The following is a 13,252-nucleotide window of genomic DNA, read 5'->3' on the forward strand; positions in this document are numbered from 1 at the left end:
GAGAGAGAGAGAAAGGAAGAGAGACCCAACCTAACCCGCGAAAGAGAGAGAGAGAGAGAGAAGAAGAAGAAGAAAGGTGGAAAAGAGAGAAGGAAAAAAGAAAAGAGGAAGAAAAAGAAGAAGAAAGAGGAAAAGTTCTTTCTTGAGAGAGAGAGAGAGAGAGAGAGAGAGAGAGAGAGAGAGAGAGAGAGAGAGAGAGAGAAGAGAGAGGGGGAGAGAGGGGGGGGAAGAAAAAAAAGAAAGAGGAGAGGGTGGGATTTTTTTCCCCTTTTCTTTCTTTCGAAAAAGGAAAGATGGAGGGGAGGGGGAGAGAGAGAGAAAGGAAGAACCCAAAGAGAAGGAGGGGAGAGAAGAACATGTCTCTTTTTCTTTTTTGGAGAGAGAGAGACGGAAAGAGAGGGAGAGAGAAAGTAAGAAGAGAAAGTAGAAGAAGAAAGAAAGGGAAAAGGAAGGAGAAAAGTGAAGAAAGGAGAGAGCATTTCTCTCTCTTTCTCTGCTCTCTCTCTCCATCTCTCTCTTTCTTTTCCGGGTTTCTTTCTTTCTTTCTTTCTCTACCCTTCTCTTCTCTTTTCTCTCTCTCTCTTTTCTTTTTCTCTCCTGGGCTTATCTTTCTTTCTCTGCTTCTCTTCCTCTCTCTCTCTCTCACTTCTTTCCCTTTCTTCTCCATCTTCTCTCTTCCCCGCAACAAATGGAAAGAAGTCTTTCTCCTCTCTCTCTCTCCTCTCCTAGAGAGAGATGTTTTCTCTCTCTCTCTCTCATTTCTCTCTTCCTCTCGGGTTTCTTTCTTTTCTTCTTTTTTCCTCTCTTCTCTCCTCCTCTCTCTCTCGGCTTTCTTTCTTTCCTTCTTTCTCGAAAAAGATGGGAAGAGGGAGAGAGAGAGAGAGAGATTAGTCTTTCTCTCTCTCTCCTCCTCCTCCTCCTCTTGGGAGAGAGAGAGAGAGAGAGAGAGAGGAAAGAGAAGAGAGGAGGAAGATTATTCTCTCTCTCTCTCTTTTCTTTCTTTCTTTTCTTCCCCCTCCAACTAGAGAGAGAAAACAAAGAATCTCTCTCTCTCTCTTCCATTTCTCTCTCTCTCTTCCATTTCTCTCTCTCGACAGATAGAGAGAGAGAGAGAGAGAGAGATATCTCTCTTGGCAAGGAGAAAGGAAAGAAAGGGAAAGAGAGAAAGAAAGACGTTTGTTCTCTCTCTCTCTCTCTCTCATTCTTACCTCTCTCTCTCTCTCTTTCTCTCAGGAGGAGGGAAGGGGGGAAGAGGAAAGAGAGGAGAGAGAGAGAGAGAGAGAGAGAGAGAGAAAGAGGCCGAGAGAGAGAGAGCCTTTCTCTCTCCTCCTCTCTCTCTCTCTCTCTCTCTCTTTATAAGGAAAGAGAGAAGGATAGAAAGAATGAAGAGAGAAAGAACGAGTGAGAGAGAAGCCTCTCTCTCTCTCTCTCATTTCCTCTTTTCCTTTCCCCCTTCTGTCTGTCTCTCTTGCAGGTAGAGAGAGAAAGGTGGTTTCTTTCTCCTTTCCTCCTCTTTTTCCTCTTGAACAGGGAAAGAAAGAATGAAAAGGGAAAGAGAGAAGGAAGTTCCTTCCTTCTCTCTCTCTCCACTGGGGGAATAAGAGGAAAGAGAGAGAAAAAGAGACCATCCCTTCCTCTCTCTCTTTTCGTTCCTTTTCTTCTTTCTCTTTCCTCCATTCGGAGGAGAGAGAGGGAGAGAGGAAGGAAAGAGAGAGTTTCCTTTCTTCTTTTCTCCCTTCCTTCTACACGAAAGAAAAAAAATCCTTCTTTCTCTCACTTTCTTTTGGAAAGAAAGGGAAGCGAAAAGGGAGAAGGAGAGAGAGTTATCAGTCTCTCTCTCTCTCTCTCTCTTTTCTTCATCTTTATTTTCCTTTCCCCTTTTTCTTCTCTTCTTATTTCCCCTTACTTCTCTCTTTCTTCGGAAGGAAGAGTTGGAAAGGTGAAGATAGAGAAAGAAAAGAAAGAGAAAAGGGGGTCTCTCTCTCTCTCTCTCTCACTTTCCCCCTCCAAACTTTCTCTCTTGTGAAAAAGAAAGAGAGGAAAGAGAGAAAGAATCCTTCTTCTTCCTTTTTTCTCTATCTCTCTTTGCTTCCCTCTCTCTCTGTCTCCCTCCCCTCCCCCCTCTCTCTCTACTTCTTGCTTTCTTTTTTTTTCCTCTATCTCTTTCTCTCCCTCTCTATAAGAGAGGAAGAAAGAAAGAGAGAGGAAAGAGTTTGAAAAAGAAAGAAAGAAAGAGAAGGAGAAAGAAAGATAAAATTTTATTTTCTCTCTTCCTTTCTTCTACCTCTCTCTCTCTCTTGGAGAAAGAGAGAGAGAGAGAGAGAGAGAGAGAGAGAGAGAGAGAGAGAGAGAGAGAGAGAGAATTTCTTTTCTTTAAGAAAGGAGAGAAAAAAGAAAGAGAGGAGAGAGAGAGAAAGGAAAGAAAGAAAAGGGGATAGAGAGAAAGTACGGAGAGAGAGGAAAGAAGAAGGAGAAGAAAGAAAATGAAAAAGAGAAGGTGAGAGAGAGAGAGAGAAAGAAAAGAGAGATAGAGAGGAAAGGAAGAGGGAGAAAAGAGTCTCTCTCTCTCTCTCTCCCCCTCTCTCTTTTTCCTCTCTCTGTCTCTCTCTTTCTATCTCTCTCTCTCTCTAGGGGAGAGAAGAAGGAGAAGAAAAAGAGTAGAACCTATCTCTTTCGCCCTCTCTTCTCCTCTCGCCTAAGTAAAGAAGGAAGGAAAACCTGAAAGAGAGAGAGAGAAAAGTGCAGAATTTTTTTAAAAAATGTCCTCCATGTTCCATACTTTTTTTTATTTTTACTGGAAAATATGTTACACTGGCAACACTGTTCTAACTGCTGCGTATCAGGAAACCTGTAAAGCATCAAATATATTATTGGTAACATTTTGTGCGTACATGCACGCTCTCTCTCGAATGCACGAGTGCGTAGTGGTGAGAAACCTCTTAAAATAGCGTCATTCCATACCATTTCAACCAACCACTGTCATATCATATTTTTTAAAAAAATACCTTGTACAATTTCCATTCCTGAAGAAAGATTGAGGTTGATTCAAAAATTAGGACTGTCAATGAAACAAAGGTACAGAGATCTAGATGGGAAATTTGCCAATCTCAGAAACCTAGTAGTAGTTTATATAACTGCTACAAAACAAGTAGTTTTGGTTGTAAGTGCAACAAAGATTGCTCTCTCACATATTTAATGAATTTACCATATATTCTCATCACCTTGATTCTCCTAGAAAGTTGATATAATTAGACTATACAATATATATGAATGTAGTCAAGACATTTAAATGTGAGAATCGTAAGATATTGATTCTTGTGCTTGCCACATCAACAACATGCATTTTTATATCCTTGAAGATTGCAATATGCAAGGTTTGTCCACACAATTTCCAAATATTTGAATTAGCATGACAACAATAGCAGTTGGCGGTTTTTGTTGCAATTAAAATAAATGATCTTCTCAAGTAGGGACATTTCATCTTAAATCATACAGGTAAGTAAAAAATGTGTAACCTTCGAATTTCAAAATCAGCTGAAAAAAATATGTGTTAAAGGACCACATGATACATGTCCAAAAATAAAATATTTTTCTTTTCTGTTGATTTGTTACAGTGTTACAAGCTCACAAAAAAAGACACTATTTGATTAAAAAAAATTACGTGAAAGAAATAATGCAATTTTCAAACCACTATAAATCAAAAAAGTTAAAACCATGGTTAAAACGACAAATTACATTCAAACTTGATCGACGAGGATGAAATGAACAGCTGTTTCTTGCAGTTATCTTTTAACCTAGTTTGTCATTTTTAACCATGTCTTGCAACTTATCTCCCTTCCTCAAGATGGATGAAGGCAGATCTAAAACTTAGGAATACCAACAAAACAAAAGTACATATCACGACTTTGTCTGTTTTAAGATACTGAAACATAAATATTTGATTATTTTATCTCACACATTAACCTTGATGTTACTTTAGCCTTGCTTTACCTGTTCCACAACAAATATCCAGAACAGTGGTCATTGATGAGACTTGGGTCATTTCTATAATAATTTGGTATAAATTTTCTGCTGCTTTTGTGTTGACTTGGAAAAATGAATCAGGTGATATTCTGAACCTCCTTCCGCTCAGATCTTCAATCAGGTACTTTTCTCCATGAAGAAGTTTAAAAGGTGCCTGATCATTGGTGCATCTCGTGTGAGGGCTGGAAGACATAACAACTTCAAGCTACTTCAGTGGTAGAGTGCATTCAGTGGGATTCTAATTACGTGTGTTCAACTGAATTTGACCCTTCATATGTTTCAACTAATCATCGCCTGAAATTAATCTACAACATTTATCTACGAGGACAGTTTAAGAGAAATTATAATTCATTTTCGCACGATAACAGACAGTTCAGGTTCCTTGTCTTGTTTTCTTGTACAGGGTAGGGTAGAAAAGCCTGATGATTGTTAAAGTGATATAACACAATAAATAAAAACAGTTAGTCTTTAGTCATGTGTTAGCCTTACAGTAATATATATGCCATTATTATTTAAAAAAAAAAATTCTTACACCAACATTAAGTGCGGAGAATAACACCTTTGCAAATGACACCCATTTTCATCCACACACTAGCAGAGTCTGTCACTGAAACGTCTCTTTTCTAGGAAAGAAAAAAAACTTGCCGATTGCAAGTTATTGCATCACGTCATGTGGTGGGGATTCCACTCCTCACTAGCTGCCATTTCAGTCATCACGGAGCCGTGGAAAGCAACGCACCACACTTTCATTGTTGAAACGCCATTTGCAATATGTTATAAGGTGCCATCAAATGAAAAGGTCCAACAGAAAATATCCCGAAATACGTATTACCTGCGACAGTGCTTTTGGATGCTGTGTATAACCATAGGCATATGTGACATGTCAGTGACTGGGGATCAGCGCATGCGCAAAGTTGATTCGGGTGGTGTTGGGTCACTGGTCACCTCTCTTTCTCCCCTCCAGGTGAAAGGTGGTGCTGTGTGACGGAACAATAGAGGTGCCGCTCACGGACATGTGAGCCATGGCAGAAAAGCGTAGTGTGATACACTTTCTGCACGCTGAAGGTACGCATCCAGCGGACATTTACCGGAGAATGCAGGCTGTATACGGTGACAAAGACAAGAGTGACAGTATGCAGTGGAAGCACCCAGGGTCACCCAAACAAAAAAAAAATGTCAACAACATCAGCCAGCAAGATCGTGGTGACCGTATTCTTCGATGATCGTGGTCCCCTGCTAGTGGAGTTCCTTCCAAAAGGACACACCATTAATGCCAACACGTCCTGCAAAACACTGCATCGTCTGTAGACAGCAATAAAGCATAAGCGACCCGGCAAGCTCAGCACAAGCATCATTTTACTGCATGATAATGCTCATCCCCATGTTGCTAATCAAACACAGGACCTGTGGAATTCCTTCGGTTGGGAAGTGCTCGACCACCCTGCTTACAGTCCTGACTTGAGTACATGTGATTTACACATTTTCAGCGCATTGAAGAAACACCTCAGAGGATGCCGCTATGCCTAAGATGCAGATCTGCAGGTGGCAGTGACAGAATGGTTTGCCTCAAAACACAAGGACTTCTTCTACCAAGGCATTCATCAGTTGGTACCCAAGTGGGATAAGTGCCTTACCTCATATGGCGAATGTGTGTAGTCAATGTCAGTAATAAAGTCTATAAATGGAAATGGACCTTTTCATTTGATGGCACCTTATATTTCCCGTACTTAATCTTGGTGTAAATCATATTTTTTTTAAAAAAATAATAATGGCATATATAAGACTGTAAGGCTAGCACATGAATAAAGATGAACTCTTTTTATTTACTGTGCTATATCACTTTAAAAATCATCAGGTTTTTCTGCCCCACCCTGTACATCATTCAGGTCCTGTGCGAGCAAAAGAAATAATGGATGTCAACTCACTCAGAGAAACGACTGTTAGCCACACACGAGGGACAGAGTATAGGGATGTAAAAAAGCAACACAAAGTAAGTTAGAGTATCACAATCAAGGGAGAGGGGAACAGATTTGTACTTTTCTTATCATACATCTCTCTTCTGCCTCTTTGGGCTGACTGCAACAATGAGGATGAATGATGATTAGATGAAATTGATAAAGGAACACTCGCAAAGAACCTCTCATGCTAGGCTAGCACCTTTAGTGGTAAAACAGACTGACATGATTTTTTTTTATTTTCAATCCCAATGTTCATTGAAATAAGTTGAATGAAATGCCAATAGTACCAACTGATGATGGGATTAGATGTACTTACCACATATCACCCAGCCCGAGCCTGTGGCCGAGTGGTTAGCACATCGCGCTGCGACACCAAGGGTCCCGGGTTCGAATCCTGGTCGGGCTTGGTTGTGAATGTCCATTCATCAATTTCATCATTTCATCACTCATCCCCATCTTCGCAAATTAGCCAAGAGACACAAAACGCGAAGTAAAATAAACTAAATCAATCAATCAATCACATATCACCCAATGAGAAGCTGCCTGGCATAACATTCTAAAGGGCTCTTGTTGCACGAGGAGGTATTGTCAAAAGTGTTTGAAAGTTAAACACTTCAACTTCAATCAACCCCAACAACTGATGTAAAAAGGACAACAAAGTAGGAGAAAAACAGGAGAAACACTAAGTAATGGGATATGAATGGGTTTATGTAGTTTGGTAATCTTCCACTACAAACTGAGATGCAGCTTGGTCCACTTCAGAATTTGATTTGAAACAGTTATCAGTATTGGTTTGAAACTCAATCAGTTTATATTGTAACACACAGAAAATATTATGGATATACTCAATTAGAGTGGACATGATGCCTTTTCCTTTCTACCCTCACCTTCCTAAGTGTTATAAAAATCCATTCCCAATTAACTTAACATTAATGAAATAATTAATGTCAGACATACAGGGTGGTGCATATTGTATCTACCAATTTGAGTTGGCAACCCTGCCAGAATACACATGCACGTGTGTGGAATACCTACATCTGTGGAGAGTTGGGAGTGAGGCAATTATTATACCATGGAGAATTGGCCGGTGCAGACGCAGATTGTGGCGGTGCAAGCCTTTATCCAAAGAGGCACTGGGCACTACAGCGGAACAATGAAGATCATCATGCACCTGTTTCAGAGACATGCAGCATTCTGCAGTGGGTTAGACAGTGGAGAGCCACGGGTAATGCTGTGAAACATCATTCACCGTGAAATATGTGCTATTCCATGGGACATGTTCATGGACGTCGGCAGAAATTTTTCCAGGTGGGGGCAAAGAAGACAAATTTTTCCCAATAATAGTGATTTTCCCTCATAAAACACTGCTTCAGTCTGAAATTATTATGTTCCTTCAACACCCTTATAATAATTAACATAAATTACTAAGACTGAAATGAAATTATGTGTGAAATATATACTTTTTAGGTGGCATTCATTTTCCAGGGGAAAGCCGTGGCCCCTCCAAGGCATCACGAAAGCCTTCCAACATTGCCTCGAACAGTGCATCCAAGCAGGAAAGGGGACATTTAGAAGATGATATTTTCAAGATGCACTCATGTCTGTATTGCCCATATTATACACTGTATTAAATGCCTGTGCGTATCTTTCTACTTCATAACCATATAAATTTACTACAAGCACTCATCGTCTTTCCGTTGTCATTTGAAGTTGGTAGATACAATATGTGCCACCCTGTATATGCTGAAAGTTCCTTCATTTTGAACAAAGAACACTACACCAGAGGAAAAACTTTACCATGCTTGGAAATACAATGATGTGAGTTCACATTCTCTTCCCTCGCCTTCAACAAAATATGTCTTTAGCTTTTCTTGTTCTTCCTCAATTTGTTCTCTGGGCAAGTCTCTTGGATGAAAAAGAACAACAGCCATTACTTCACCTTTCTCTGTGGAACGAACAAGTAGATTTCTCCAATTTCCTCCACCAGAGAAATCATGGCATGCCTCTAATGGTGATGATCTTATGTAATGTTCATATGCCTGCAATAAATTGCATCATACAATCAGCATACATGTAAAAGTGTTTTGTAACATACTCCATCTACGATCATTCAACTGCATGTTCCATATTCTAATAATAATAAAAAGTTCTCTTGTGAGCTAAAATTCTTACATTGAAACAGCAAAAGATTGGCAAGTAGTTTCTTATTCACATAAATAGCTTCTCACACCATGTGCTTGAACAATACATGTTTGATTTACCTGCTTGTAAACACAATATTCAAATTGTTTTAAACAGTCTTCAACAGGAAGCCCAAGTCTAGAGCAGTGCTAACACAACAAGAAACTACAATTTCTCTTTTAAAGACAAAAAAGAGATGAGATAGGTTTTTCATTACAGCTTTACTGTTAGTTTTAGACGTTGTGTCAGGGGCTAGCAAATAGCCAATTATTCTTGTGTTCACGGAAAATTTAATGTTTGTTTGAGAAGAGTGATCTCATTTTCCAACGTTTCATTAGTTTCTCTTAATATTTCTCTCATATCTGAAACAGCTGATCGATTGTCACTGATCTAAAAAAAAATACTGTAATGTTGAGATGCATCGTTGCAACAGAGCATCGTTTGGTGGGTTAATTTATTCATCGTCCCTCATCAGAAATGCATATATATATAAAATATAATAATAATAATTACACACCCACACACATAATATATATGTATATGTGTATATACAATATAGCCTTTGTTATTTTAAATTGGAATTATACAAGTATCGGTAATGGCATTGGTATCGATTCAAAGTGGTATCAGTTCAGCCCTAATCATAATAGCAGTAGTAGAAAGTGGTACAGTGGAACCTTCATAACTCGAACTTGAGGGGAAGAAGGAAAAATTCGAGGTATCAAGGACACTGCTGCCTATTAGGTTCAGTTTATGCATCTGACTGTGTGAGATCTCAGTTTACTCTGTAAACTGGCAATTAGTTGCTATTTTTAGAAGTTCAGTGTAATTGGGGGGGGGGGGTGATCATTTATAGCTGGGCGCCAAGCATCTTTATATACTGTAATTGAAGTGTCCTGAAGACATGCAGAATGGTTCAGATTCCACTTTGAACTGCATATGTATCCAGTCCCGATCAACCCAACAGCATGAATTGAACAAAACAAGCTTTGTCAAACTTACGCTTGTTTAGACGTCACAATAATTTATCAGTGACGCGTGCAGGATTCTTGAAAGGGGGTGGGGGTGGGGTTACATATACATTTTATAGTAGTCAGTTGTTCTCACTTTGCAATCTTTTCCTGCCTTTCACTTTTTTTAATATTTTTTTTTATTTTATTTAGAAATAGGGGCCATAGGAAGCAACCTTCTTTGGGCACGTCACTGATTGTTATTTACATCCTTGTTAATCGACGATTTATTATTGGATTTAGAAGTCTTGCGGAGGGCACCAAGTTTCCCCGTAAATAAAAAATAATGTGTTTCCTTTTTCTTCTACTTTTTTTGTCTTCCCGTCAATGTTTAATATTGCTTGATTTAGTTTCAGCATGTGAATCGTTCCGATAATAAGTAGCGATTATATTATTCTTAGTATCATGTGCATTTCCTTCCTGCACTGCTCTGTTTGTTCAAGGTGTTTATCAGATGGAATAACAAGAAGAAAAATAATATGTTGTCTTTTTATTTAACTCATCGTTTTGTATCTTTGTATCTGGTAATCGTGTTTCCTAATCATCAAAGCAAAACAACCTTCCCAGGCAAGATTCAAAACAATGCCGTTTTTCTTTCCTTCAGAGTGGATGAGTCATAGCTCTGGAGCCTCGAGACAAAACATTGGCGCCTGTTGCCAGCTGCCTGCTGCTCACAGACACCCCTCCCACCGGTTTGTAATGGGGGTAAGGGGGTGACAAACAGGTGGTGGAGCGGTGCCAATGCAGTTGAACAAGTCTCATCAGAAGTGTGCTCATTCTGGGCCAAGTTGCAGAAAGAAGGAAAGAAGGAGGGAGGAGGGGGGATAATGATCGCTGATTAGACGATCTCCCATGATGTCATGTAAATACTTCCGACATATGAACAAGATATCCGACACCGGGTATTAAAGAAAGAGAAAAGTGTTGAATCTTTCAATTACTGCATAGCTGTACACAGTAGCAGATTAATGAGCCTCTATGGGGGAAGATGTTGTTTTTTTTTCCATTTTACTGGCCATATGCTATGTTCGTTGAATGTGCGTATTCAGGTTCAAAAGCAACAATGTCATTTTAGACGTCAGAGGAAAGGAGACGGGAGACCGCCATTATGTTAATTGGTTAAGATGTCTTGTGTAAGGGGCTCTCACTTCCACATGAGCAAGAAAATCGGCACAGAAATACTTGGCACTTTTCAGTAATTACAAGACTAGTGATGATACCATAGGGGGCATGAGAAAGCAAATGCCCTCCACCCATGCTAATGAGGAAAAGGTGAAGGTAGTTTCCCATGCACTTTGCACCATGCCGTGACACACACATATATATAGGGGGATGTGGGAAATGGTGTGATCAGCACCATGCTCCGGCCACTTTTACTACACACATTCTTCGATTTTTGCCAATTTGAAGATGATGTGATCACAGGGTGGCTACAAACAAGCAGAAATGAAATTCCCTGACTTTTCCAGGTTTTCCAGGACAAAACTTACATTTTTCCCTGACAATTACAAACTCATACAGATCCATGTATAGTTTTGCTAAGTATCAATATTATCTTCTATGAAATTGACTTAATTTCTCTATTCTCTATGATTTGAATTCAAACTGCAAAATAGTGAATTTGGAAAATTATTACAATTCACAAGCTAAGGAAGGATTATGGAATTTTGTCATACGCAGTAAGTTTAAAATAAAATACTTGATTATTTTTAAAGTTACGACTAAATGAGATAAGAGTGAAGAGTGATAGATTAAGAAATACAATTTGTAATTTATCAGTCTCCTTATACAATCTCGGTATTATAAGTTGATATTTCCACTGAGGTTTGTAACCCTCTGCTTGCAAAAACTATGAGTGCGGACTCATTTTTCAATGCATAAAGCTACTTCTCTCTTCTCTGTAAAGCAAACAACTTAACTCTTGAATATAAGTGAAACAATTGAATTGTACAAAAGAGTCATATTTGCTTACATTATCAATGGGATTTCTGCTTCAGTACAGTATATCCAAGTGAAGTACTGTGAAACTGACAACATGCAGTTATACCATTAATGCTGACAAAAAGGGTATGTAAGTATTAGAAATTTAACGCAAGGAATTTATAGAACTGCATTGTATAGGAACCTGATTTGCCTAACCAACACATTAAAACAGGAATACTCTAATAATAAAAGCTTCTGAAAGTTCATATACGAGGGGCATCCTGGAAAAGCTCCAATGGTGCCTATACGCAGCACTTGTAGTCGGAGAGCGACACACACACATGCAGGCAGGAAGAAGTGGAACGTAGCTGTAATCTGGTACAGTTACAATGCAGCCGGTTTAGGACCTTTCTAGGTTAAAGATTGCAGCTCTCATAAAGTCTCCCACCGACTGCGATGTAGCCTACATTGCAAGCTCAGAATTTGGCACGGAGCCACCAGCAATCGTGTGAGTTGTGCAGACCGGACGTCGTGAGTGATAGTATGGTCAGACGATGGTGCAGACAATTCACGGAAGGCCAATCGAATGTGCACAACCCCATACAGCTGAGTACACATGGGCCCTTTGCATCACTTCAGGTGAGAGATCTTAGACCACTCCCTGTACAGCCCTGGCCTTGAATGTACCGACTTTCATCTCTTTGTTTAACTGAAGAGGTTTCTGTCAGGGCAAGGATTTGACAGCTACATTGCGGTAGAAATAGTTCCAGTCCTTGCTGTCAGACACATATACCATGGGCATACAAAATTTAGTGCCATGCTACGACACATGCCAGAACAACGGTGGTTATTATTACGGAAATTAGGTTAGGACTCACTGTTACTAATGCAATAAATTACAACTGATATTCTTGTTTTATTTATGCCTAATTGGTAGGGACCTTGATATTTTTTTTTTCAAATTGGTATATTTGCTTATTTTTTATTTTTTACTATACGGTGTTATTTTTCCCAAAATTCACATTTTCATTTTAGCGCATTTTCTGGAGTGGCCGCGGTGGCTCAGTCGGTAACGCATCTGACTACTATGCTAAAGGTCCCGGGTTCGATTCCCGGCCGGTTCAAATCCGGGAACTTTACTAACGATGGAAGCGGTCCCGGCACACACCCAGCGTCGAATAACATGGGTACCTGGGGGAAACCATGGGGGGTAAAGGCGGTCAGGGTGTGATGCTGATCACATCACCCCCACTCACGACCGGATCAAGAAAGTGTGGGGCGTTACCCCCACACTCCCTATACGCCTTGATGGCGTGGTGCTATGCACAGGGGAGTACTTTACTTTTTTTTAGCACATTTTCTGGAAAATATCTGAAATTATACCTTCATGGTGTTTTTAAACTACTGTTTCAAATTGTAAGTCACATGGCTTACGCCTCTTCGAGAGAGTTTAATATCTTTGAAAGTTATTTTGGGAAAGTTAATTTCCATACCCCTTTATTAATTTTAAGGTAAGGATTTCAGATAATGGAATTTTGGTGTGGGGTTAGGGCCCCACACTTTCTTGATCACGGCTGAAGGTGGGGGTGATGTGTCAGCACCACACTCCTGGCTACCTTTATCCCTCAAAGTTTCCTCAAGGTACTAGCTTCATATGATGCTGGGTGGGCACCGGAGCAGTTTGAATAGGTGGAAAACATCCCGGTTCTCCCCCGCAGGGGATCGACCCCGGGTCTCTCGCATAGTAGTCAGATGCCCTAACGACTGAGCTCCATTATTACTCGCTCGACAAATGCTGATGGTGAGCACTTATCTTGGTAATTCAAAACATATTTTGTGCGACAAATACGAAGATGTGGCTCCCGTGTGACGGTAGATACACACTCGATCTCCTGTTAGAACCCTGCCACTTTGCTCTGTGATGCAAATGGTTTTGATAGAAGTTGAAAAAATCGTGGGAAATAAATTATTTAATGTGGCTGTCGGAATTATTCCATGTATGTGTAACTCTATAGTTTACTCTTGAGTAAAATGTTGGAAAACTTGCATGTTCCATGTACACAAACATGGCCTAGAAAAGACAAGGATGTTGGATATCATGGAATTTTTCGTTGTTTTAGGACATTTCTTTTAAAAAAAATCGCTAAAAATGGCAAC

General features: G+C 39.8%; 1 protein-coding gene across 3 annotated transcripts in view; it reads right to left on the reverse strand.

The window, feature by feature from the left end:
• The window catches only part of LOC145991515 (tRNA (uracil-5-)-methyltransferase homolog B-like), a 42,210-nt gene that overhangs the window by 13,873 nt on the left and 15,085 nt on the right, over positions 1-13,252 (reverse strand). For all 3 annotated transcript variants that reach the window (XM_083127545.1, XM_083127538.1, XM_083127553.1), the window contains exons 5-6: positions 7,779-8,020; positions 3,991-4,205 (exon numbers count right to left, since the gene is read on the reverse strand). In XM_083127545.1, coding sequence (XP_082983671.1) covers positions 3,991-4,205; positions 7,779-8,020 — 457 coding nt within the window. The remainder of the gene's footprint in view (positions 1-3,990; positions 4,206-7,778; positions 8,021-13,252) is intronic.

This window comes from Lepisma saccharinum, chromosome 1 (genome assembly GCF_977018435.1).
Source record: "Lepisma saccharinum chromosome 1, izLepSacc3.1, whole genome shotgun sequence".
NCBI classification, from domain to species: Eukaryota; Metazoa; Arthropoda; class Insecta; order Zygentoma; family Lepismatidae; genus Lepisma; species Lepisma saccharinum.